Here is a 26372-nt window from a genome sequence, read left to right on the forward strand (position 1 = left end):
CCATTAGAAGGAGATAAGAAATCTATGCATAGCAAATAACCAAAATCTGTTAAATATTGTGCTAAGTGGGAAAGGAAGTTGGGATTCAATGGTAAACTAACTGTGAAAGGGTGTCAGGAGTTGGTGGATAAGCTTAAATTGTTAGGACCCAATGAAAAAAAAAAAAAAAAAAAAAAAAAAAAGAAGTAAAAGATTAGAGATGGCGGAATAAGGAGAACAAAAAAGAGAAATGCCAACCCCAACTGCCCCTAGTGGACAAAGAGGCAGACAAAACGGTCAGCCCCTAACTATGACTGTTTTTAAACCATGGACTGAGAGTGACGTGCAGAAGGCTACCGAGCATATTAAACATCCTAAGTTTGGGGTCCCAGAAATCATTGAAAATATGGAAGGTCTCAGGAACAGTTATAGGCTAAATGGGGTCGAAGTGGAAAGGGCCTTAAAGAGGGTTCTAGGATCAGATTGGGCATCAGTAAAGGGAAATTGGGACCCCTGTGTAGCCACAGTGCCCCCTCAACAAAGAGGGGAACCACTGGCCCTTGATAGCAAAGATTTGACAGACAGATTGACTGCCTTCTATCAGAGATGCAATCTCCGATGGGTATAGCGAACTGACTGGCAAAAGATTAATATGACTGTAAAGGAAGACAAGGAAAGTGTCAGTGATTATCTAAATAAACTACGAGAAGTTTTTAAAGTGTTCTCTGGGCTCCCCCAAAGCTGAGGATGTGAATAGTGCATATCAACAACAGCTAAAGATAGCTTTTGTTAACGGATTAAAACAGGATCATAAGGATTACATTGTTAAAAACTTGGTTACTTACCGAACTGCACCAGTTTTAGATGTTTTGCAATATGTTAATCATTCTGAGAAGTATTTGAAAGTGATGGAAAAAAATGTGAAAGTAAAAGTTTTTTGTGCAAGGTGATGAAGGAGATACCCCCTTAAGAAGGAAGCATTGGAGGGTATAGCCCCATGCAATAGAATGGTACAGGATTTACAAGCTGTTAACCAGGCAGTTATACCAAGGGCATAAGGTAAATAAAACTAAACTCCAGTTGTGCCAACAGCAGGTCAAATACTTAGGGTATAATATTTCAAAAGAAGGTCGACACCTGGATGAGGAGAGAATTTGAGCCCTCCACCAGGTGCCGAAGCCAGAAACAAAGTAACAAATGACGTCTTTTTTTGGGCATGACAAATTTTTGTCGAACGTGGATTTCTGGGTATTCAATACTGACCACGCCCCGTTGGTCCATACATTTGAGCCCAGCACGACACCTTTCCTGTATGACAATACTTTTGAGACAACCTCACTTAACAATATCGGAAAGTACTGTTATCTAACCCTGACATGACACTTTTTGTTGGTGGCTCCAGTACAAAAAATCCAGATGGCACAAGTGTAACTGGATATGCAGAAGTGACACATGACAGAACAGGAAATCATAGAGATAGATCATACAGTCCTTACTGATATACAGCAGAATATATCCCCTGGGGAGAAACAATATCGGAAAACAAAAGGTTGCACAATAATAGATAACATCTACGCATCACCTGAAGGAAAGCTGGTATTGCCAAAATCCTTATTTAGGTATGCAGCAGTATTGACACATGGAGTAAAACATGATTCAAACAGGGGGGTGACTGAGATGTTAAATAAGGTATGTACAGCCTATGGCTTCACAAACTACTAAAAAAAACTTTTTGTTCTCAATGCATATGTGCAAGACACAATGCTCAGGGAGGCATAAGACCACGGAAAAAAAGGAAGTTCCCCACACCGCAATATCCATTCCAACACATTTGCATGGATTTTATTGAATTAGACAAATGTGAAAAGGAAGAAATATTGTTTGGAAATCATTGATGCATTGACCACATGGGTAGAGATATAGTGCTGACGCCTTAACAGTATCCAAAGCCTTACTAAAAGATATAATTCCACGATTTGGGATACCAGAGAAGATTTATAGCGATAATGGTCCACGTTTTGGAAATCAGATCATAAAACATCTAACAGAAGTGGTGGGTATATAAGTAAAGAATCACTGTGCATATCACCCTCAGTCAGCAGGGCTTGTAGAAAGACATAATGGGATATTAAAGAGCAAGCTAAAAAAGGCTATGGAAGAGACAGGGAAAAAATTGGATGTACTGTCTCCCACTAGCTATTTTAAGCATGCACATCACCCTCACTAAAGAGGGGCTGTGTCAGGTCCCACACTTACCAGACAGGTGAGTCCGCTTGGGCAGAGGGTAGGCTCCCTTACGTATCCGATTCGGGGCCCCTGATAGAGTTGACAGGAGGCCCACGAATGCGGAGTGGTATGAGGGCCTGAAGTTAGGATCCTGGAGCAAGATGGTCTGGCAGGCAACCGGTAGAGCTTCAGGGCTGGATGAAGCGGATGCTGAGCAGGAGCTATCAGGCTGGTCACACACAGGCAGAGGTCGGCAACGGGCTGGCAGCAGCGGTACAAAGGAGAAGGCAGAAGCAAGGTCAGACAAGCCGGGGTCGGGTTCAGGCAGCAATCGAGGGAGGTCCAAAGGCAAGCCGGGTCACAACGGGTAAACACTACTGAGATACAGGAAGACAAGATGATCACAGGGTAAGACACGGAGCTGTTTGATCAGGCAGCACCGGATCAGAGTAGAGGCAGGCTTAAATAGGCTGATTGGCGCCAAAACGCCGCGCACGCGCCGATTCGCCAAAGCGCGCCGCGCCCCCGCACGCGCCCGAGCGCGCCCCCGACACCGGCGTGCACGCCCACACCACCGGACATGCCAATGGTAACGCTCACAAGTGAACGTGCGCTAGCGCGAACGCGTGTTAGCGCGTACGCGCGCACGCCCGAACGCCCGGGCGCCACCCTGCATGCCACGGCTGGTCAGCCCAGACACGCCAGCATCCCCAAGGACACGCGCCCCAGCACGCACAGAGGCACGAGCGTCAACGCGCCCCGGCGCGCACCGGCGCCCAACCAGGTAACCTCTCTGACAGTGCCCCCTCCTCAAGGGCAGACTCCGGATGCCCAGCTTGGCCATCTTTGAGGAATGAGAGGTTTTAAAAGACTGCAGAAGTTCTCTGGCATGTAAATTATTTTCCGGCTCCCACGAATTATCTTCGGGTCCATAGCCCTTCCATTTTACCAGATATTGAACCTGATTGCGTCTTCTTCTGCAATCTAGGATTGCCTCTACTTCAAACTCCTCTTTGCCATCAACCACAATAGGTTTGGGTGGACCAACACTGCGACCAGGAAAGAAATTTGGGGTGACCGGTTTCAGTAGAGACACATGGAAAACTGGATGTATCCTTAGGGAATTAGGAAGGTCAAGTTCATATGCCACATTGTTGATTTTCCTTTTAATCAAGAACGGACCCAGGTATTTGGGGCCCAGTTTTCTGGACGGACAGGCCAGCTTGAGATTAGCGGTAGACAACCAGACAGAATTGCCGGGTTCCAGGACAAGTTCTCCCCGTCTTTTCCTATCAAAGATTTTCTTGTAATCTTCCTGAGCCTTGGTCATGGTTTCCTGCAGCAATTTGTTGTTGTTTGAAAAAAAGTCCAAAGTTTTGGAAACCGCGGGAACAGGGCACTCTGGAAATGGTCCAGGCAAGAAGGATGGGTGGAAACCATAATTGGCATAAAACGGAGATTGATTAGTAGCTGAGTGTAGTGAGTTATTGTAGGCGAACTCTGCAATGGGAAGCAGGGACGCCCAATCATCCTGAGAGAATGCAGAAAAGCAGCGGATGTATTGCTCCAAGGTTTGATTCGTCCTCTCGGTTTGTCCATTTGACTGAGGGTGGTAGGCCGAGGAAAAGGACAACTCAATTTCAAGGGCGCCACAAAGGGCCTTCCAGAATCTGGAGGTAAACTGGACGCCTCTGTCCGAAACTATGTTGGTCGGAACCCCATGTAGTCTGACAATCTCCTTAATAAAGATGGAAGCAGTCTCCATGGCTGAAGGGGTGCCCTTCATAGGGAGAAAATGGGCCATTTTCGACAGTCTATCCACCACAACAAAAATGGACGAAAAGCCTTCTGATGGGGGGAGCTCCACGATAAAGTCCATTGAGATCATGTCCCATGGTCTCTCTGGGACTGGTAATGGTCTCAACAGACCCCATGCTCTTGTCTGGCTCGTTTTGTTTCTGGCACACGTGTTACAAGACTCCACATATTCTCTACAGTCCTTAGTAAGGTGAGGCCACCAAAAGGTGCGTTGGACAAGGTCAGTTGTCTTCCGTGTGCCGAAGTGACCGGCAAGTTTGCGATCATGACACAAGTTTAACACCCGTACTCTTAGCTCCTCAGGGACCACAATTTTATTCTTGAGCCAGAACAGCCCATCTTTGGCACAAGCTTCGGCAGGTGGAGACATTCCCATAGAGGCTCGTCGGATTTGGGAGATTAGATCTTCCTGTAGGATTAGGAAATTTCCGGAGGGCAAGATGGTGTCTGGAGACAGGGTCTTCTCAGAATCAGGAAACATCCGGGAAAGGGCGTCGGATTTGACATTCTTGGATCCGGGTCTATAGGTAATATGGAAAATAAATCGGGAAAAAAAAAGTGCCCATCTGGCCTGTCGTGGTTTTAATCTCTTGGCCGTTCTTAGGTACTCTAAGTTCTTGTGGTCTGTATAGACCAAAATGGGGTGTGCTGCACCTTCCAGGAGATAACGCCATTCCTCCAGGGCTGCTTTAATGGCTAGAAGTTCCCGATCTCCCACGTCATAATTTTGCTCAGAAGGGGAGAGTTTCCGTGAGAAGAATCCCACAGGGTACAGGAGTGCTTTGGCGCCTTGCCTCTGTGAGAGCACCGCTCCAACTGCAACTTCGGAAGCATCGACTTCTAGAACGAAGGGCAAGGCAGGGTTGGGATGCTTGAGAATGGTGGCTGACGTGAACAGCGCTTTGAGTTTTTCAAAGGCCTCTTGTGCCTTAGGGGTCCAGCAGAACCGGCTTCCTTGTTTAATAAGTTCTGTAATGGGAGTTATGATCGAAGAAAATCCTTTAATAAATTTCCTATAGAAATTGGCAAAGCCAATAAAACGCTGTACTCCCTTTTTGTCTATAGGTAAGGAGAAGGCAGAAGCAAGGTCAGACAAGCCGGGGTCGGGTTCAGGCAGCAATCGAGGGAGGTCCAAAGGCAAGCCGGGTCACAACGGGTAAACACTACTGAGATACAGGAAGACAAGATGATCACAAGGTAAGACACGGAGCTGTTTGATCAGGCAGCACCGGATCAGAGTAGAGGCAGGCTTAAATAGGCTGATTGGCGCCAAAATGCCGCGCACGTGCACGCGCCGATTCGCCAAAGCGCGCCGCGCCCCCGCACGCGCCCGAGCGCGCCCCCGACACCGGCGTGCACGCCCACACCACCGGACATGCCAACGGTAACGCTCACAAGCGAACGCGCGCTAGCGCGTACGCGCGCACGCCCGAACGCCCGGGCGCCACCCCGCATGCCACGGCTGGTCAGCCCAGACACGCCAGCATCCCCAAGGACACGCGCCCCAGCACGCACAGAGGCACGAGCGCCAACGCGCCCCGGCGCGCACCGGCGCCCAACCAGGTAACCTCTCTGACAGGCTGAGTCCATTTGAAATGATGTATGGTAGACCTTATAAAATACCTATATTACCAAATGAAACCCACACAGAGGAAGGGGAGAGAACCTTAGCAGAATACATGTCAAGGTTATTAAAACAGAGACAAATTAACCAAGAGTGTTCCATTCCAGAAGCAGAGCCCATAGGAGAAGACAAAGTACAAATCGGGTCCTCATCAAGGTGATCAGAAAGAAGCATTGGCGCTCCCCTAAGAGGGACGGGCCATATCAAGTACTCCTTACTACTTCCACTGCAGTAAGAATTGCTGAAAGGACTATCTGGATTCACCAATCCCACTGTAAAAAAGGTAAATATAGGCAGAGTAAGGACAGAAAGACCGAAGGAGGGGGAAAGTCCAAATACAAAGGGAGGCAGATAAAAGGTCTGCTTGTCTCAACCTTGGTGAAGAAAAGGCCCTATCTAGGCCCCCCTCACTTCAGATAGGATGGTAGGGATTTTGTTCCTCGTGGGAGCATTGGTGACTCTAGGAGAGGCCTCTATACGGGGAGGTAGGAGACACGGGAGGATAGTGGAACCAATCAATTGGGAAGAGACAGGAAGAGCAAGAGCATTGAACCTCACCTTTGTTGAAGGAACCACCAGTACTATACAGGTGGATTTCTGCCAGATGACAGATTGTGGAGATAAGGTAGAAGCAAGTAAACTGACCTGGGCAGATAAATACGTTGGCTACCTGGCTGGAACTACCAGGTGTACTACTTGGGATTCAGTCGTGGACAACTTCAGCCCAGGATTGGGGATATGAGATCCCAGCAGCAGGAGATTTAAAGAATAGATTAACCATAACTAAAAGCGGCCCACTCTCCCTGTACAGAACCAAAGAATTGCAATATATTATTGATTTCCCTGAAGGACCCAAAACTAGAAGATCAGAGGTTATACCGTGTAGGAGCTTGGATATCAGGAACTGACCCTTTGGGAAAATTCTTTCTTGAAGTCAAACCAAAGAATGAGACAAACAAGAAGAAAGAATTAGATAATGAGTACCGACTTAAAGTAGAGGTATTAGGACCCACAGTGAGATTCACCAATCTCACAGTGGAAGAAGCTATAACATTAGAAACAGGATACCAGGATAAGAATGAATGGCTTGAATAATTAATCTTTACTGCAAACAGTGCCTTTTCCCTTAAATAACAATACAGATCCAGATGGTTTAGGGTGTATGCTAAAGCTATATCAAAAAACATAGAAACCTGACACCAACACTCCCTGTCACACATTAAGTTTATTGTTTCCCCAGGTTCAGAGACCTCAGATACCCCCTGCTGTCACGGCATACCCTGGCAACTTTACTTGTTTTGCACTTCCGGGGAATGAGAGTGGCACAGATTTGGGGTCTTTACCGGATGACTACTGCATGGAGAGGATTAACAAAATTGCAAAGGGAGAGGGTGACAACTGGGTTGAGCACGACACCCAGAGGGCGGACATCTGGTGGTTATGCGAAGACAAGAGGCTCAGAGCGAGCATCCCAGCCAATTCCCGAGGGGATTGTGCCCTGGTACAGCTGGCAATGCCTCTGCGCTTACTGTCAGAGTCCCCTAGGAAGACGGGTCACCGGAGGAGCAGAAGGGACACCTCTTCTGCGGGGGTCTTTTGACCCCCAGATCTATATAGATGAGATTGGGGTTCCGCGTGGAGTGCCGAGCGAGTTCAAAGCTAGGAATCAAGTGGCAGCTGGATTTGAGTCTCTTCTCTGGTGGGTGACAGTAAAAAAAATAAAAGTTGACTGGATTAACTATATATATATTATAACCAACGAAGGTTTGTAAACTACACCAGGGATGCAGTTAAGAGATTGACAGAGCAATTAGCCCCTACCTCTCTGACGGCATGGCAGAATAGGATGGCGTTAGATATGATCCTAGCAGAAAGAGGAGGGGTCTGTAAAATGTTTGGTCGTATGTGGTGCACCTTTTATTTCTAAGATTACAGCTCCTGGAGGAACCGTGACTAGAGCCCTCGAAGGATTGACAGCTTTATCAAATGAATTAGCGGAAAACTCAGGTACTGATGATCCATTCACAAATTGGCTTGAAGGTTGGTTTGGGAAATGGACTGGACTTGCCAAGGTCAAGGACTTGCTAAGGTCTGAAAACCCAGTTGTGGAACGGACCTGCACTGAAGTAATAAATTGAGGAATCAAATATAGATATCAGAGGAGGGAATGATAAGAAATATGCAAAGAATTACAAGTGATATCGATATTTTCCTTGTTCCTTATATGCTTTTTTCCTAGCTAAAATGGCGCTGACTTATTGTTTATGCAACCTGCTTAGTTCCAACCAACACCTACAACAATATTTAAAGAACTAGCAAAAGTTTACCATATTAGGCCATATTGTGAAAGGGCACTGTTTTTGACAATAAAGCTGACGATGCACCATGAGTCACCAGTGTGCCTTAGTCAATGGTAGCTTGCCAAATACTGTTATAAAATGACATGTGTAAAAGGGTTCCTGTGTGACTCTGCTGAAACTCCTTGCTGTGTACAGAGCTCACCTCTATGTATCGGTACATTTGTAATAAATCTGTCTTCTAATCAACATGACCGGAGTTGACTGATCAGTGAGAGAATGGAATTTTACCGACAGACAGATGTGAGGAGAAGAAAGGAAAGGAGAGGGAGAAAGGAGAGAAGTGAGGAGAAGAACGGAAAGGGGAGGGAGAAAGGAGAGAAGTGAGGAGAAGAAAGGGAAGGAGAGGGAGAAAGGAGAGAAGTGGGGAGAAGAAAGGGAAGGAGAGGGAGAAAGGAGAGTAGTGAGGAGAAGAAAGGAAAGGAGAGGGAGAAAGGAGAGTAGTGAGGAGAAGAAAGGAAAGGAGAGGGAGAAAGGAGAGAAGTGAGGAGAAGAAAGGGAAGGAGAGGGAGAAAGGAGAGAAGTGAGGAGAAGAAAGGAAAGGAGAGGGAGAAAGGAGAGAAGTGAGGAGAAGAAAGGAAAGGAGAGGGAGAAAGGAGAGAAGTGAGGAGAAGAAAGGAAAGGAGAGGGAGAAAGGAGAGAAGTGAGGAGAAGAAAGGAAAGGAGAGGGAGAAAGGAGAGAAGTGAGGAGAAGAAAGGAAAGGAGAGGGAGAAAGGAGAGAAGTGAGGAGAAGAAAGGAAAGGAGAGGGAGAAAGGAGAGAAGTGAGGAGAAGAAAGGAAAGAAGTGAGGAGAAGAAAGGAAAGGAGAGGGAGAAAGGAGAGAAGTGAGGAGAAGAAGAGAAGAAAGGAAAGGAGAGGGAGAAAGGAGAGAAGTGAGGAGAAGAAAGGAAAGAAGTGAGGAGAAGAAAGGAAAGGAGAGGGAGAAAGGAGAGAAGTGGGGAGAAGAAAGGAAAGGAGAGGGAGAAAGGAGAGAAGTGAGGAGAAGAAAGGAAAGGAGAGGGAGAAAGGAGAGTAGTGAGGAGAAGAAAGGAAAGGAGAGGGAGAAAGGAGAGAAGTGAGAAGAAAAGAAAGGTGAGGGAGAAAGGAGAGAAGTGAGGAGAAGAAAGGAAAGGTGAGGGAGAAAGGAGAGAAGTGAGGAGAAGAGGAGAAGAAAGGAAAGGAGAGGGAGAAAGGAGAGAAGTGAGGAGAAGAAATGAAAGAAGTGAGGAGAAGAAAGGAAAGGAGAGGGAGAAAGGAGAGAAGTGAGGAGAAGAAAGGAAAGGAGATCTAGAAAGGAGAGAAGTGAGGAGAAGAAAGGAAAGGAGAGGGAGAAAGGAGAGAAGTGAGGAGAAGAAAGGAAAGGAGAGGGAGAAAGGAGAGAAGTGAGGAGAAGAAAGGAAAGGAGAGGGAGAAAGGAGAGAAGTGAGGAGAAGAAAGGAGAGGGAGAAAGGGATGAAAAGTGAGGGAAGGAGAGAGGGATGAAAAGTGAGGGAAGGAGAGAGGGATGAGAGGAGAGGAAGGGGGGAGAGGGGAGGAGAGAAAAGAGGAGGAGAAAGGAGAGGATAGAGGGGTAAATAGAGGAGAAAAGAGAAAGATGAGAGGAGAGGAAAGAAGACAGAAAAGAGGAGAGGAGAGAAAATGAAAGGAGAAGACAGGAAAGAGGAGAGGGGAAGTGAGGCGGAGGAGTAGGGAGGGGAAGGAGGGGATGAAAGGAGAACAGTGGGGAAAGGAGAAAAATGAAAGGAGAGGAGAGGAGAAAAAGGAGAGAGAAGAGGAGAGGAGGGAGAGGGGGAGGAGGGGAGGGAAGGGAGGGAGGAGAGGAGAGAGAAGAAAGAAGGGAGAAAAGAGAAAAGTGTGGAAAAGAAACGAAATGAGGGAGGGGAGAAAGGGATGAAAGGAGAGGAAAGGAAGGATGAAAAGTGAGGGAAGGAGAGGAGGAGACAGGAGAGGAAGGGGGGAGAGGAGAGCAGACAGGAAAGAAGAGATTTCGGTAGGTTGCGCACACTTATCCTAGGGTCACAGACGCCCGGGTGCAGAAATATTTCTGGCACCCCCACATGGGTGTGGTCATCTTACTAACTCCTCCCCTTTACAAATGTTTTCATGGCAACGAGTCCCGCTATAAGAAACTGATCCCCACCACTACTATTAAAAAATATATATAACAAAAATATCCCATAGTTTGTAGACTTTTGGGCAACCCAATCAATATACGCTTATCGGGGCTTGTTGTCCTCCACTAGTTGGGGGTGGGGGGGTGTCATATTCCCCAAAAGTGACAGGCTACAAATCCCAGCAAGAACCCCTCAGAGCTGAGGATGTGACCCCCCCCCCCCAACCAAATAGTAGTGGAGGACAAGTCCCAACACAAGCCCCTGGGATTTAAGAATGTGATTCCCTCCAAAAAAGAGTTGAACGCCGGAATCTTCATAATAAAGGCAAGCCCGCCTAGAATTAACAACAGTAGACACATGTTGGGCATAAAGCCCGCTTGATCGGGATCGATAATTATTGCGTTCCAATAATCTACCAGCTGCCTCCCCTCCTGCCCATTTCAGTCATTTCTGAAAAAAAAAAAAAAAAAATTTCTGGCCCCGTCTGCAAGCAATGAACTTAACCCAGGAAAAGTATTCATACCCCTTGAAATTTCTCACATCTTGTCAGGTTACAACCAAAAATGTAAATGTATTTTATTGGGATTTTATGTGATAGACCAACACAAAGTGTCACATAATTGTGAAGTGGAAGGAAAATGATAAAAGATACAAATAAATATGTGAAAAGTGTGGGGGGGGGGGCATTTGTATTCAGCTCCCTTTACTCTGATACCCCTAACTAAATACTAGTGGGATCAATTGCCTTCAGAAGTCACCTAATTAGTAAATAGAGTCCACCTGTGTGTCATTTCATCTCAGTATAAATACAGCTGTTCTGTGAAGCCCTCAGAGGTTTGTTAGAGAACCTTAGTGAACAAACAGCATCATGAAGGCCAAGGAACACACCAGACAGGTCAGGGATAAAGTTGTGGAGAAGTATAAAGCAGGGTTAGGTTATAAAATAATCTCCCAAGCTTTGAACATCTCACGGAGCTCTGTTCAATCCATCATCGGAAAATGGAAAGAGTATGGCACAACTACAAACCTACCAAGACATGGCCGTCCACCTAAACTGACCGGCCGGGCAAGGAGAGCATTCATCAGAGAAGAGCCAAGAGGTCCATGGTAACTCTGGAGGAGCTGCAGAGATCCACAGCTCAGGTGGGAGAATCTGTCCACAGGACAACTATTAGTCGTGTTCTCCACAAATCTGCCCTTTATGGAAGAGTGACAAGAAGAAAGACATTGGTGGAAGAAAGTCATAAGAAGTCCTGTTTGTAGTTTGTGAGAAGCCATGTGGAGGACACAGCAAACATGTGGAAGAAGGTGATCTGGTCAGAGGAGACCAAAATTCAACATTTTGACCTGAAAACAAAACCCTATGTGTGGGGGGGAAACTAACACTGCATATCACCCTGAACACACCATCCCCACCCAGTGGCGTTGCTATGGGGGTGCGGGGGGTGCAGCCCGCACCGGGTGACACCCACCAGAGGGGTGACACTGGGGCCGCCACTAAACACTACTACAGCTAGGCTCGGAGCAGCAGTGCGGGGGAAGCTGCCTATAGCACTCCCCCTTCAGGTTAAGCTGTCACTCGGAGATCTCCAATATCTCCGAGGCAGCCGAAGTGGGCGGAGCTGGGGGTGTGGCCGCGCCGCCTCCTCCACTCCTCCCACAGACCCCTTCACACTGGCTGATCCCGCAGCTGAAGGAGATAGAGGCCAGGACACAGCAGACCTGCCCAAGTTCATCTGCAGGAATGAGGCATGCTGTAAGTTACTGCACAGCACACTCTCACTGCATATATTCCTAACCTGCCCTGTGCCACCCCAACCTGACCTGTGTTACCCACACCTGCCCTATACCACCCCAACATGCCCTGTGCCACCCCAACCTGCTCTGTGCTACTCCAACCTGCCCTGTGCTACTCCAACCTGCCCTGTACCACCCCAACTTGTCCTGTGCCATTTCAACCTGCCCTATACCACTTCAACCTGCCCTGTGCCACCCCAACCTGCCCTGTGTCACCCCAACCTGCCCTATACCACTTCAACCTGCCCTGTGCCACCCCAACCTGCCCTGTGTCACCCCAACCTGCCCTATACCACTTCAACCTGCCCTGTGCCACCCCAACCTGCCCTATACCACTTCAACCTGCCCTGTGCCACCCCAACCTGCCCTATACCATTTCAACCTGCCCTGTGCCACCCCAACCTGCCCTATACCACTTCAACCTGCCCTGTGCCACCCCAACCTGCCCTATACCACTCCAACCTGCCCTGTACCACCCCAACTTGTCCTGTGCCACTCCAACCTGCCCTATACCACCCCAACCTGCCCTATACCACTCCAACCTGCCCTGTGCCACCCTAACCTGCCCTGTACCACCCCAACTTGTCCTGTGCCACTCCAGCCTGCCCTGAGCCACCCCAACCTGCCCTATGCCACTCCAACCTGGCCTGTGCCGCTCCAACCTGCCCTGTGCCATCCCAACCTGCCCTGTACCACCCCAACTTGCCTTTTACCACTCCAACCTGCCCTGTACCACCCCAACTTGCCTTTTACCACTCCAACCTGCCCTGTACCACCGCAACCTGCCCTGTACCACCCCAATCTGCCAATATACCACCCTAACCTTCCAATATACCACCACAACCTGCCCTATACCACCCCAACCTGCCACTATACCACCCCATACTACCCTAACTTGCCACTATATCACCCTACACTATAATTTACAGGGGCCGGTTTGGGGTGCGTCCCATGACCATGCGCTACATGCAGGGGTGTCACCATGTTTTACCGCACCAGGTGACACCAACCCTAGTGACGCCACTGTCCCCACCGTGAAACATAGTGGTGGTGGCAGCATCATGTGGTGGGGATGGTTTTCTTCAGCAGGGACAGGGAAGCTGGTCAGAGATGATGGGAAGATGGATGGAGACAAATACAGGACAATTTCAGAAGAAAACCTGTTAGAGTCTACAAAAGACTTGAGACCGGGGCGGAGGTTCACCTTCCAGCAGGACAACGACCCGAAACATCCAGCCAGAGCTACAATGGAATGGTTTAGATCAAAGCATATTCATGTGTTAGAATGGCCCAGTCACAGTCCAGACCTAAATCACATTGAGAATCTGTGGCAAGACTTGAAAATTGCTGTTCACAGACGCTCTCCATCCAATCTGACAGAGCTTGAGATATTTTACAAAGAAGAAGAATTGGCAAAAATGTCCCTCTCTAGATGTGCAAAGCTGGTAAAGACATCCCCAAAAAGACTTGTAGAGAAAGGGGGTTCTACAAAGTATTGACTCCGGGGGGCAGTGGCGTCACTAGGGTTGGTGTCACCTGGTGCGGTAAAACATGGTGACACCCCTCTCCTGTCTAGGCTGCCCAGCACCCTGCATGTAGCGCATGGTCATGGGACGCACCCCAAACCGGCCCCTGTAAATTATAGTGTAGGGTGATAAAGTGGCAGGTTAGGGTAGTATGGGGTGGTATAGTGGCAGGTTGGGGTGGTATAGGGCAGGTTGTGGTGGTATATTGGAAGGTTAGGGTGGTATATTGGCAGATTGGGGTGGTACAGGGCAGGTTGCGGTGGTACAGGGCAGGTTGGAGTGGTAAAAGGCAAGTTGGGGTGGTACAGGGCAGGTTGGAGTGGTAAAAGGCAAGTTGGGGTGGTACAGGGCAGGTTGGGATGGCACAGGGCAGGTTGGAGTGGCATAGGGCAGGTTGGGGTGGCTCAGGGCAGGCTGGAGTGGCACAGGACAAGTTGGGGTGGTACAGGGCAGGTTAGGGTGGCACAGGGCAGGTTGGAGTGGTATAGGGCAGGTTGGGGTGGTATAAGGCAGGTTGGGGTGGTATAGGGCAGGTTGGAGTGGCACAGGACAAGCTGGGGTGGTACAGGGCAGGTTGGAGTGGTATAGGGCAGGTTGGGGTGGCACATGGCAGGTTGAAGTGGTATAGGGCAGGTTGGGGTGGCACAGGGCAGGTTGAAATGGTATAGGGCAGGTTGGGGTGGCACAGGGCAGGTTGAAGTGGTATAGGGCAGGTTGGGGTGACACAGGGCAGGTTGGGGTGGCACAGGGCAGGTTGAAGTGGTATAGGGCAGGTTGGGGTGGCACAGGGCAGGTTGAAGTGGTATAGGGCAGGTTGGGGTGGCACAGGGCAGGTTGAAGTGGTATAGGGCAGGTTGGGGTGGCACAGGGCAGGTTGAAGTGGTATAGGGCAGGTTGGGGTGACACAGGGCAGGTTGGGGTGGCACAGGGCAGGTTGAAGTGGTATAGGGCAGGTTGGGGTGACACAGGGCAGGTTGAAATGGCACAGGACAAGTTGGGGTGGCACAGGGCAGGTTGAAGTGGTATAGGGCAGGTTGAAATGGCACAGGACAAGTTGGGGTGGTACAGGGCAGGTTGGAGTAGCACAGGGCAGGTTGGAGTAGCACAGGGCAGGTTGGGGTGGTACAGGGCAGGTTGGAGTAGCACAGGGCAGGTTGGAGTAGCACAGAGCAGGTTGGGGTGGCACAGGGCATGTTGGGGTGGTATAGGGCAGGTGTGGGTAACACAGGTCAGGTTGGGGTGGCACAGGGCAGGTTAGGAATATATGCAGTGAGAGTGTGCTGTGCAGTAACTTACAGCATGCCTCATTCCTGCAGATGAACTTGGGCGGGTCTGCTGTGTCCTGGCCTCTATTTCCTTCAGCTGCGGGATCAGCCAGTGTGAAGGGGTCTGTGGGAGGAGTGGAGGAGGCGGCGCGGCCACACCCCCAGCTCCGCCCACCAACTTCGGCTGCCTCGGAGATATTGGAGATCTCCGAGTGACAGCTTAACCTGAAGGGGGAGTGCTATAGGCAGCTTCCCCCGCACTGCTGGATGCCCTGCTCGCACCGCTCCGAGCCTAGCTGTAGTAGGGTTTAGCGGCGGCCCCGGTGTCACCCCTCTGATGGGTGTTACCCGGTGCGGGCCGCACCCCCCGCACCCCCATAGCAACGCCACTGCCGGGGGGCGCCATACAAATGTCCCCCCCACACTTTTCACATATTTATTTGTATCATTTATCATTTTCCTTCCACTTCACAATTATGTGACACTTTGTGTTGGTCTATCACATAAAATCCTAATAAAATACATTTATGTTTTTTGGTTGTCACATGACAAAATGTGGGAAATGTCAAGGGGGTGTGAATACTTGTTCAGGGCACTGTATACATATAATATAGCAGGGACACTAGAGGCCGGGCCACCAAGTTGTGACCCACATAAGCCACTCCAGCATATTGATTGACGCTCGGTCACCAGTAGCACGTTCTAAGGAAGCGCAGAAGACACGTATGGGCAATAGTCGCCGGAATATTGGAAATTGCGCCAACAATACCATGTTTTACGGTGCTGCTCTTCACGCCATCTTCTAGCCACCTTTAAATCTTTCATTTCGGCTATTTTATTCACCACATCGATCCACTGGCCCCCCGTTGGAGGGGGGGGTGTTCAATCGAGCTTTGACAATAAAACCTGGAAGCTGATTTTGCACACTGCAGTTTTTGTAAATCAACCCCTAAATAATAAACGGGTAATAATGGAGGAAGACAATTAAAAGAATGAATTAGAAAGAACGGGTTTGTTTTTGGAGGAGAAAGTAAGAGGTGGTCCTGAGGTGGAAGGTGTGGAGATCTTACCGTCTCTGCTGCCATGATCTTCCCTTTGTCGGTTTGGAGGTAGGCGGTGATTAGATTCATGCAATCATTATCTGGCTCGTGTCCCTCCGGTGCTCTGTCTACATCAGACATCATGGCTGGGGTAGGTAGTGGGTTGGCAGGACAGTAGGTGAGGGCAGCTCACTGGGCAGGATAGTCTATGTCCTCTTCTCCGTCCTCATGCAGAAGTGAGGCAGATAAGAGACCGTAAGAGGAAGTTCACAACATCCTTTGTATACACCCCCCTGTTTCAGTTTCTTCAGAATTACTGATTTTTTTTTTTTTTTACATAGTTAATTTGAAAAAATAAATTCCTTCCGGATTCCTCAGGAGGAGATCAGATATCACCAACAATCTCGGCTGTTATCACCTACAAGTGTTGACATGCAGTTATAATGTGAACATTTAGGAATGTGTCCGGCTCTTAAACAAAAAAAATTCTAGAACCAGTTGTTGGGGGGGAGTCTGTTCCCATTTTTCTTATTTCTAATGCCGCGGTCACACAGGACCGGACTTTCCGGCAGACTAGGTCCGACGGTCTTCCCGATGGACTTTCGGCAGACTTCCGACGGACTTTCCGAACGAACGGACTTGCCCACACACGACCTGGATTTTCCGCCTGACTAGGTCCGACGGTTTTCTCTGACGGACTTTCGGCGGACTTCCTGGATGAACGGACTTGCCCACACACGGACTAAAGTCCGTTCATCTTGAACGTGATGAGGTACGACGGGACTAGAAGAGGGAGTCAATCTCGCCGCTTTTATTGGCCAGCTTGATACCTTGCGAGCCCCGTCGCGGGAGCCAGCGCGGAGCATATCAGGCCCATAGGTCTGGCATGGATTTTAAGGGGAACCCCCTGCGCCAAAAAAAATGGCGTGGGGGTCCCCCCAAAATCCATACCAGACCTTACCCGGCCGGTCAGGAAAGGGGGTGGGGACGAGCGAGCGCCCCCCCCCCCTGAACCGTACCAGGCCGCATGCCCTCAACATGGCGGCCCCCCCACCCCAAAGCACCTTACCCCCATGTTGATGAGGACAAGGGCCCCTTCCCGACAACCCTGGTCGTTGGTTGTCGGGGTCTGCGGGCGGGGGGCTTATCGGAATCCGGGAGCCCCCTTTAATAAGGGGGGCCCCCAGATCCCGGCCACCCCACCCTATGTGAATGAGTATGGGGTACATCGTACGCCTACCCATTCACCTGGGGGGAAAAAGTGTCAATAAAAAAAACACACTACACAGGTTTTTAAAGTAATTTATTAGGCAGCTCCGGGGGTCTTCTTCTGACTTCGGGGGTCTCTTCCGACTTCTGCGCTCTCTCCGGCCTCTTCTCTGCTCTCTCTGGCCTCTTCTCTGCGTGTCCGGTTCTTCTCCCGCTCTCCGGTTCTTCTGCCAGGCAGGGGCTCTATCCTAAGGTAAACAGGTAACTCTAATCCCGGGCTGGTGTCCTAGAGACAGGGGAGGTGTCTCAGGGGAGATCAACGTTCCACTGGATAATGTGGGTAATCAGCAAGCTCTCCTAAGCCAAGGATCTCCAACAAGCGGTCATATAGGACCCAAATAGCAAGCAAATGAAGCTTGTGACCTCAAACCCGGTCAGGGACTCTATCCCAAGGTAAAACAGGTAACTCTAATCCTGGGCTGGTGTCCTAGAGACAGGGGAGGTGTCTCAGGGGGATAGACGTTCCACTGGGTAATGTGGGTAATCAGCAGGCTCTCCTAAGCCAAGGATCTCCAACAAGCGGTCTCCTCTGCTGCCACTTCCAGCAATATCTTCTCTCTACTTGATAACAAGCTACTCCAAGAGACAATGGCGAAGACTCAGGAACATAACAAGGAGACAGGAAGAGATGAGGGGAGCTGGATCTGAAACCTGGAGATCAAGTCACGTGATGTGACGATACGCGTCGGGATTGGAGCACTGGGTACACTCACAGCCTGACGGCAGGAGACGAGCTCGGCGCTCGTGGATGTTTTATCCCATATACCATCACACATGTGAGTTTATTTTTTCAAGTTTCTTATTAATAAATCGGCTTAAACGGGATTATGCTATGTGTATTCTCTCTTCATGTTTACACCAATATCTACTGAGTCTATATCTGACAAACACCGGGGAGCAGGAGCGGACCGAGGATTCCACACTAAGGGCACACGAACTCGGCTGTAAGAAAGCTGCCATTGCGCTCCGGGCGCACTCGCGCGTGCATACAGAATTCTGCCGATCGCAGATGCACCAATGCGCGTGCGCAGAGCAGTGTGCGCGCCCGCAGAAGCGCGTCCACGCTGCCCTTTGGCGCCAGACGGCCTATTTAAGGGGCGCACTGACACCTGATGGTTGCTGACAGATCTTCGGTCGTTCCTGTACCCGTATCCTGTTATTGTTACCTACCTGATACTAGTTGCTGAACCTTGGCTATCCTTGACCTTGCTGCTATTCTTCTGGTTATCGGTTCCTGATCCCGGCCTCCTATTTGACCCTGCTCCTGCCTGATGACTTGGTACCTCACTGCCCGCCTGCTACTGAACCCGGCTATCCTTGTGACTACGCTCCTGTCTGATGTTTGGCTCTTCTCTGCAACCCGAGTATCTGCAACTTCATTCCAGCGACTTGCTGCGACTTCCTGTCTTCCAAGAGTCGCATCTCCTGCTTCAGGCCTCCAGGGCTACATCTGCAGGCACTCGTGTTCCTCCAGTCCCTTGGTTCCTTCTGTCTCCACTCTCAGCGGGTCCAGGGCCGGAGATACAAGAGAGGCTGACCTCGTCATTTCAGACTTCAACCAGGTACGTGACATCTGCGATCGGCAGAATTTTGTATGCACGCACGCATGCGTGAGTGCGCCCGGAGCGCAATGGCAGCTTTCTTACATCGGCGTTCGTGGATTGACGCCCATGCTCCTTTCAAAAAAGTGAGTGCATCACTTTTTGATCCGCCCCTGTCCCACTATGTTTATCGCGAAATCACGCAATATATATTTTCTGTGTTTCTCCATATGATCCCAACATCTACCACTGGGACTGTTCAAGCAACCTTTGCATCAACCATCCTTACCTGTGATCTGTGACCAGTATATGCTGTACACCTCACAGCAGTAAGGTGAGATGCTTGCAGACACAGAGGTGTCTCCACTGAAGATTGCATTTGGTACACGTGTGCTTCCTGGTGGTGGGATTGATCGTTTTTTGTGTCACACTGACTTTTTTTTCCCCATTTTTTTTTATATTAGATGGACTTTTTGCCACTTTTTTATATTCTATTTCTTATGGATTTATTATTGTGTGTTTTCATATGAGCCATCACTCAGTTTTATGTGGCACATGATTGGCATCAAGTCTGGCTGTCCACCTTGAATCTGAAGCTAGCGTGTCCAGCCAAGAAATTGGGTCCCCTTCCCAGTGACAAGGAAAATCAATAACGTGGCTTACGGATTAAAACTACCGGAATCATTTTGAATACACCCAGTTTTTCATGTGGCTCTACTTAAACCTTCAGTCCCGAAACCCCTTCTCCAACCGGAATACCGGTCCTCCTGAGCCTGTGCTCATCAACGGTGAAGAGGAATCTGAGGTTGAATCAATCTTGGACTGCAGAAGGAGACGTAACCAAGTTCAGTATCTGTGAAATGGAAGGGATATGGCCCAGAGGAAAACTCTTGGGGACCAGAGACTAATATCCATGCAAGAGACTGATACTGGCCTTTAAAAGATCTCACCCAAGTAAGTTGGCCCAGTTGGGCATCCATATCCCCCTAATGTATTTATACATGGAGATCATATCTGCCCTTATGTATTTATACATGGAGATCATATCCCCCTTAACTCAGTTCCTCTAATCTCTCCTCGTAGCTGAGCTCCTCCATGCCTCTTATCGGTTGGTTGGCCTTCTCTGCACTTTCTCCAGTTCTCCGATATTGAATGATGATGATGATATCTCTCTCTCTGGAGTCTATACCTCGTTATACAAGAAAGGATTTTGCTCACTTTGAAAACTGCAGTTTGGCATTGCATGTTATTATTAAGTCTATGATCTACCAGAACCCCCCCCCCCCCCCCCCCCCCCCCCCCCCCCCAGATCCTTTTCCACCATTGATTTCCCCAACTGTTCTCCCCCTAGTATGTACGGTGCATATTTTTAGACCTCCAAGTGCAGAACTTTACATTTCTCAACATTAAACTTTTAATCCCAAACTCTGTGTCATTTATAATACGTTAAAGGGTGGGTAAGGGTCCCAACACCGAACATTGGGGTACACCACTAAACACTGATCCTTGGGGTACACCACTAACAACACTGAGCCTTGGGTACACCTACGAACACTGAGCCTTGGGTTTTCCCACTAACAACACTGAGCCTTGGGGTACACCATTGAACATTGGGGTACATCAATAATTACACTGAACCTTGGGGTACACAACTAATAACACTGAACCTTGGGGTACACCACTAACACTGAACCTTGGGTACACTACTAAGAACACATCCGACCTTGGGGTACAACACACTGAGCTGGGGTACATCTTGGACATTGAGGTACGATCAATAATAACACTGAGCCTTGGGGTACATCATTGAACATTGGGGTACATAATAACACTGAACCTTGGGGTACACCACTAACACTGAACCTTGGGGTACACTACTAAGAACACTGGGGTACACTCTGAGGGTACACCACTAACAACACTGAGCTTGGGGTACACATTGAACATTGGGGTACATCAATAATAACACTGAACCTTGGGGTACACCACTAACAACACTGGACCTTGGGGTACACCACTAACAATGAACCTTGAGGTACACCACTAACACTGAACCTTGGGGTACATCACAAACTTGGGGTACATCACTAACACTGGACCTTGGTGTACACCACTAACAACACAACCTTGGGGTACACCACTAATAACACTGAACCTTGAGGTACACCACTAACACTGAGCCTTGGGTTATCCCACTAACAACACCATTGAACATTGGGGTACATCAATAACACTGAACCTTGAGGTAATAACATGAACAGGTTTCCTATCTTTGTACCATTGGGAAAGTCGCTCGGTATCTGATGGTGATAACGGGTATAAGAATCTTTTTTCTGCAAAAAAAAAAAAGTTGCTCTTCCGTGACGGCGTTTCCTGTTTTCTAACCACGATTTCTTTTTCCATTCACATTTTCTATGACACCTCCGGAGATTCCACCTACAAATAAATGGGTCACAGACAAACCTTCACTTTCCTTCTGCTTTCTTCTATTAAATTCAAAATTTTACTATAAAGAGAGTCCGATCGATCCTCGGACATTGCAGAGAGAGTTCAACAAACTTTGTAGCAGATTTCTACTTTTTGTAGCTATAAAGAAAAAGCGTTTTTTTTTTTAATTTTTGTTTTGTTTTTTATATTCAGCATATGTTGTTGTTAAACACAAAAAAAGTTTAATAAAAATTACCTGACTAAAAAAAAAATTTAAATAAAAATATATTTTTAATTTTTTTGATTAGGTAAATATGAACGATCACAAATTTAAACTGACTAAAGCCCCCCATACACACTATTAGAATTTCTGCAGATTTTTGTCTTCAGATTCACTTTTCAACATCTCTGCCCCCCCCCCCCCAATAAAAATGGTCATGTTTGCAGAACTCAATAACTCAAGCGGAGGTTTACACACAATGAGCTCAGCCCAAGGTTTCAATCAGATAAAGTGAGCCTCAGAGCAGGCTGTGCTCTCACTATAGCTAACAAGTAGCGCTCTGGGAATCCTTTATCATGTAATAACCGTTTTGCAAACCCAAGATTGTGTACATTATATTGCCAAAAGTATTGGGACGCCTGCCTTTACACGCACATGAACTTTAATGGCATCCCAGTCTTAGTCCGTAGGGTTCAATATTGAGTTGGCTCCGCCCTTTGCAGCTATAACAGCTTCAACTCTTCTGGGAAGGCCGGTCACAAGGTTTAGGAGGGTGTCTATGGGAATGTTTGACTATTCTTCCAGAAGAACATTTGTGAGGTCAGGCACTGATGTTGGACGCGAAGGCCTGGCTCGCAGTCTCCGCTCTAATTCATCCTAAAGGTGTTCTATCAGGTTGAGGTCAGTCAGGTTCCTCCACCCCAAACTCGCCCATCCATGTCTTTATGGACCTTGCTTTGTGCACTGGTGCGCACTCATGTGGGAACAGGAAGGGGCCGTCCCCAAACTGTTCCCACAAAGTTGGGAGCATGATATTGTCCAAAATGTCTTGGTATGCTGACGCCTTAAGAGTTCCCTTCACTGGAACTAAGGGGCCAAGCCCAACCCCTGAAAAACAACCCCCCACACCATAATCCCCCCTCCTCCACCAAATGATTTGGACCAGTGCACAAAGCAAGGTCCATAAAGACATGAATGAGCGAGTTTGGGGTGGAGGACCGTGACTGGCCTGCACAGAGTCCTGACCTCAACCCGATAGAATGCCTTTGGGATGAGACTGCGAGCCAGACCTTCTCATCCAACATCAGTGCCTGACCTCACAAATGCTCTTCTGGAAGAACGGTCAAGCATTCCCATAGACACCCTCCTAAACCTTGTGGACAGCCTTCCCAGAAGAGTTGAAGCTGTTACAGCTGCAAAGGGCGGAGCCAACTCAATATTGAACCCTACGGACTAAGACGCCATTAAAGTTCATGTGCGTGTAAAGGCAGTCGTCCTGATACTTTTGGCAATATGGTGTACACAACCTTGGGTTTGCAAAACAGTTATTACATGATAAAGGATTCCCAGAGCACTACTTGTGGTAATATAGTGTATCCCTTTCTCATAATGCATGGGCAGCACTTGAAAGCATTTTCTGCATTATCTTGCATTTGACTTGCGCTGCAATAGTCAGGGTAACGCCGTCCAGCATAAAAGATCCCTGTAAACTCTTCTGTATTTGAAGTGGTTCCATGTGCGCCATGAGTTGGGTAACTGCCGCCTCGTTGGCGCGCGGCTGAGTAATGCCAATAAGGGAAAAGGATCTCTTGAGAAGCTTATCCTGAGAACACTCATGTTCCTTCCAACAACCGTATGCAATAATTCCGATGCCCAATGATCAGTACCCGACTCCGCGGGGGCGGGCCTGAAGTGTCACCACCCCTTCTTTATTGCGATAATAAGACCCACATCCTATGACCGCGCTCCACTTCTCCCCTTCAGCCACTAGGTGGCTCTGTGCCCTTAGCAAATATACCATCACCAGCACAACTAGAGGAGGACCTTGTGATAGAGATGCCGGGGAAACCAGACTTTACATAAATGACCCTCCTTGCTTTCTTGGAGGGACTGGACTGAGTGATACACCAGCATTAAATAACGAGGTTTGCCAGAAAAAATATATTTAAAAGCATGGTCATGTGATGGAGGGGGGCGGAGACAAGACCAGTCACCCTGCACAAGGAGAGAGAGAGAGAGAGCAGAACTGTGGGAGGGATCCAGCAGGCTCCGCCCACCCCAGAAAACGACAGGAGAGGGGCGGAGACAAGACCAGTCATCCTGCACAAGGAGAGGGAGTAGCAGTGCCTGGTCTGGTCTCCGCCCCCACTCCTGTAGTGGGTGGAGCCTGCTGGGTCCATCCTTCTACTCCGCACGGGTAATGTACGGCACAGTGATGATGTCATTGCTACTTTCACAAGGAAACATAAAAAAATAAATAAATAAATAAATAAAATAAAAATTTAAATTTAAAAATTTATTTAAAATTAAATAAAAATTGAAATTACATTTAAAACATTTTTTTTTTCTAAATATAACCATTCTCACCTCCAATCAGTTTGAGGTCCTCCACCCCCCCCCCCCCCCCCCAGCCCAACTTTCACAGACATCAACAGTATTATTTCTTATTATATTGTTATAACTGTATTTAAAAAAAAAAAAATCTAATTTTAAAAGTAAAACGTCATCCCATGGTGGACACATGGTAGTTAGAAACAAACTGGCGCACACAAAACTCGTCATTCATCCAATAGACATGAAAACCTTCACCCGTTCTACTTTTACGGGTGTATTTATATTAGAAAAAAAAAAAACTCAAAAAAAAAAAAAAAAAACAGAGCTATTTGCCCTGTGAGACAATGTACAAAACGAATGTTATTGGGCAATTTTCTCTCCAGATCGAACGTTCTTCATTCACACACACAATAAAGTGAATCAGGAAAATAGCTGACGATCATAGTACATAAGTAGCGGCATGGTCACTAGATGGCGCTGATGTTCATTGTAATTCTTAGCATTATGGCCACTAGATGGCGCCAATACTCATTGTAAATATTAGCAATATGGCCACTAGATGGCGCTGATGTTCATTATAATTATTAGTGTTATGGCAACTATATAGCGTTTATGTTCATTGTATTTATCAGCATTATGGCCACTAGATGGCGCTGATGTTCATTGTAACTATTAGCATTATGGCCACTAGATGGCGCCGATGTTCATTGTAAGTATCATTATGGCCACTAGATGAAACTGATGATCATAGGAAATAGGTAGTATTATGGCCACTAGACGGCGATGATGTTTCTTGTAAATAAATTGCATTATTGCCACTAGATAAAGCTAATGATCATAGTACAAAGAGTAGCATAATGGCCACTAGATGGAACTGATGAGCATAGGAAATAGGTAGCGTTTGTGTGCCACTTGGTGGCGCCGATGTTCATTGTAAATAAAAGCGTTATGGGCATTAGCTCATAGAAAATAAATAAATACTTATTTACTGCGATCATCAACTCCATCTAGTGGCCATAATATTATTTACAATGAAGATCAGCTCCATCTAGTGGCCATAATATTATTTACAATGAACATCAGCTCCATCTAGTGGCCATAATATTATTTACAATGAACATCAGCTCCATCTAGTGGCCATAATATTATTTACAATAAAGATCAGCTCCATCTAGTGGCCATAATGATATTATTTACAATGAACATCAGCTCCATCTAGTGGCCATAATGATATTATTTACAATGAACATCAGCTCCATCTAGTGGCCATAATGCTACCTAATTTCAACGATCATTAACTTGAGTCAAAAGAAAGAACAATCGTCCTGGACAGAAAATAGTCTAATGTTTTTTTATTTCCCACCCCGTTTGCGCAGAACAAATTTATTTGCAGTTTCACAAGGTAATTTTTTTATTTTTAATATAAATGACACCCCCCATAAGGCTTTATTCACACCAGGAGCGCTACCCAAACCAAGAACAAGGCAGCCTGTCCTGTGGTTTCTGTTCACGCGCTTGGTGTGCGTTTACATTTTTTTTTTTTTTTTTAAAGTGTAGGCCGTGTTGCATTTTTTTTTTTTTTTGTGCAGCGCTGTACTGCATCGGAACATGAGGGATACATACAAGGTTGTAAAAAAAAAAAAAAAAAAAAAAAAAAAAGGGGAAGAAAAGAGCAGCACTCCAATAGGTTTACCATTGTAAGGCGGTCACACCAGCGCCCGCTCATTCTGCGCACATCACCGCCCGCCGTGTGGTGTGAACGAGCCCCCAGGAAAACACGTTACTACTGTATTACGTGTGACACACAGACACCGTCCACTGTGGGGCGCAACGCTCCCTATGCCGCCCGCTTCCTCTTCCTCCGGGGAGGGCGGCTGCACAGGGTGGGGGGCAGAGGCATGTAGCTTGTGTGAGACGTTGGGGGGCGCCTCCTGCTGGTCGGGCACGGAGTTAATTATTATTGGGGGGGCTCTGCAAAAAACAAATAATAGGTAGAGGTTAGATGGTCAGTCCAGGTAGAACCCTTCTTTTTTTTTTTTTTTGCTCCAAACATTCCATTTACCCCATCCAGGTACCTCCACTATGTCTTCATTAATCTGCATATATTCGGTCTTCCCTGGTCTCTCCCCTCCCATATATATATATATATATTTTTTTTTTAATCTTTAATTATTTTTTTTTAATCTATTATATATAAAAAAAATGTTATTTTATTTACAATTGTTTTATTTTTATACGGTCTTATTTTTTTTTTATTACTCTGTCCCTTTCATTTTTTTTTCTGCTTAACTTTATTTCAAATTATTTTTTTATTTTTTTTTCAGTTTTATTTTTATACTGTCTTTTTTTTTTATTGCTCTGTCCCTTTCATTTTTTTTTTCTGCTTAACTTTATTTCAAATTATTTGTATTTTTTATTTATTTTTTTTTACAATTTTTTATTTTTATACTGTCTTTTTTTTATTACTCTGTCCCTTTCATTTTTTTTTCTGCTTAACTTTATTTCAAATTATTTTTATTTTTTATTTATTTTTTTTACAATTTTTTTATTTTTATACTGTCTTTTTTTTTATTACTCTGTCCCTTTCATTTTTTTCTGCTTAACTTCATTTCAAATTATTTTTATCTGTTTTACAATTTTTTATTTTTATACTGTCTTTTTTTTATTACTCTGTCCCTTTCATTTTTTTTTCTGCTTAACTTTATTTCAAATTGTTTTTATTTTTTATTTATTTTTTTTACAATTTTTTTATTTTTATACTGTCTTTTTTTTTATTACTCTGTCCCTTTCATTTTTTTCTGCTTAACTTCATTTCAAATTATTTTTATCTGTTTTACAATTTTTTATGTTTATAC

General features: G+C 46.9%; 2 protein-coding genes across 2 annotated transcripts in view; both read right to left on the reverse strand.

Annotated features, from left to right (window-relative positions):
- Window positions 1–16067, reverse strand: part of LOC141108805 (proteolipid protein 2-like) — a 39039-nt gene extending 22972 nt beyond the window's left edge. Inside the window, exon 1 of the mRNA XM_073600752.1 lies at window positions 15757–16067. Within this exon, the coding sequence (XP_073456853.1) occupies window positions 15757–15870 (114 nt within the window). The 5' untranslated portion in view covers window positions 15871–16067. The remainder of the gene's footprint in view (window positions 1–15756) is intronic.
- Window positions 16068–23819: 7752 nt separating this feature from the next.
- The window catches only part of LOC141108806 (proteolipid protein 2-like), a 32875-nt gene continuing 30322 nt past the window's right edge, over window positions 23820–26372 (reverse strand). The window contains exon 5 of the mRNA XM_073600753.1: window positions 23820–25488. Coding sequence (XP_073456854.1) covers window positions 25475–25488 — 14 coding nt within the window. The 3' untranslated portion in view covers window positions 23820–25474. The remainder of the gene's footprint in view (window positions 25489–26372) is intronic.

The sequence above is a fragment of the Aquarana catesbeiana genome, linkage group LG09, assembly GCF_042186555.1.
Source record: "Aquarana catesbeiana isolate 2022-GZ linkage group LG09, ASM4218655v1, whole genome shotgun sequence".
NCBI lineage: Eukaryota > Metazoa > Chordata > Amphibia > Anura > Ranidae > Aquarana > Aquarana catesbeiana.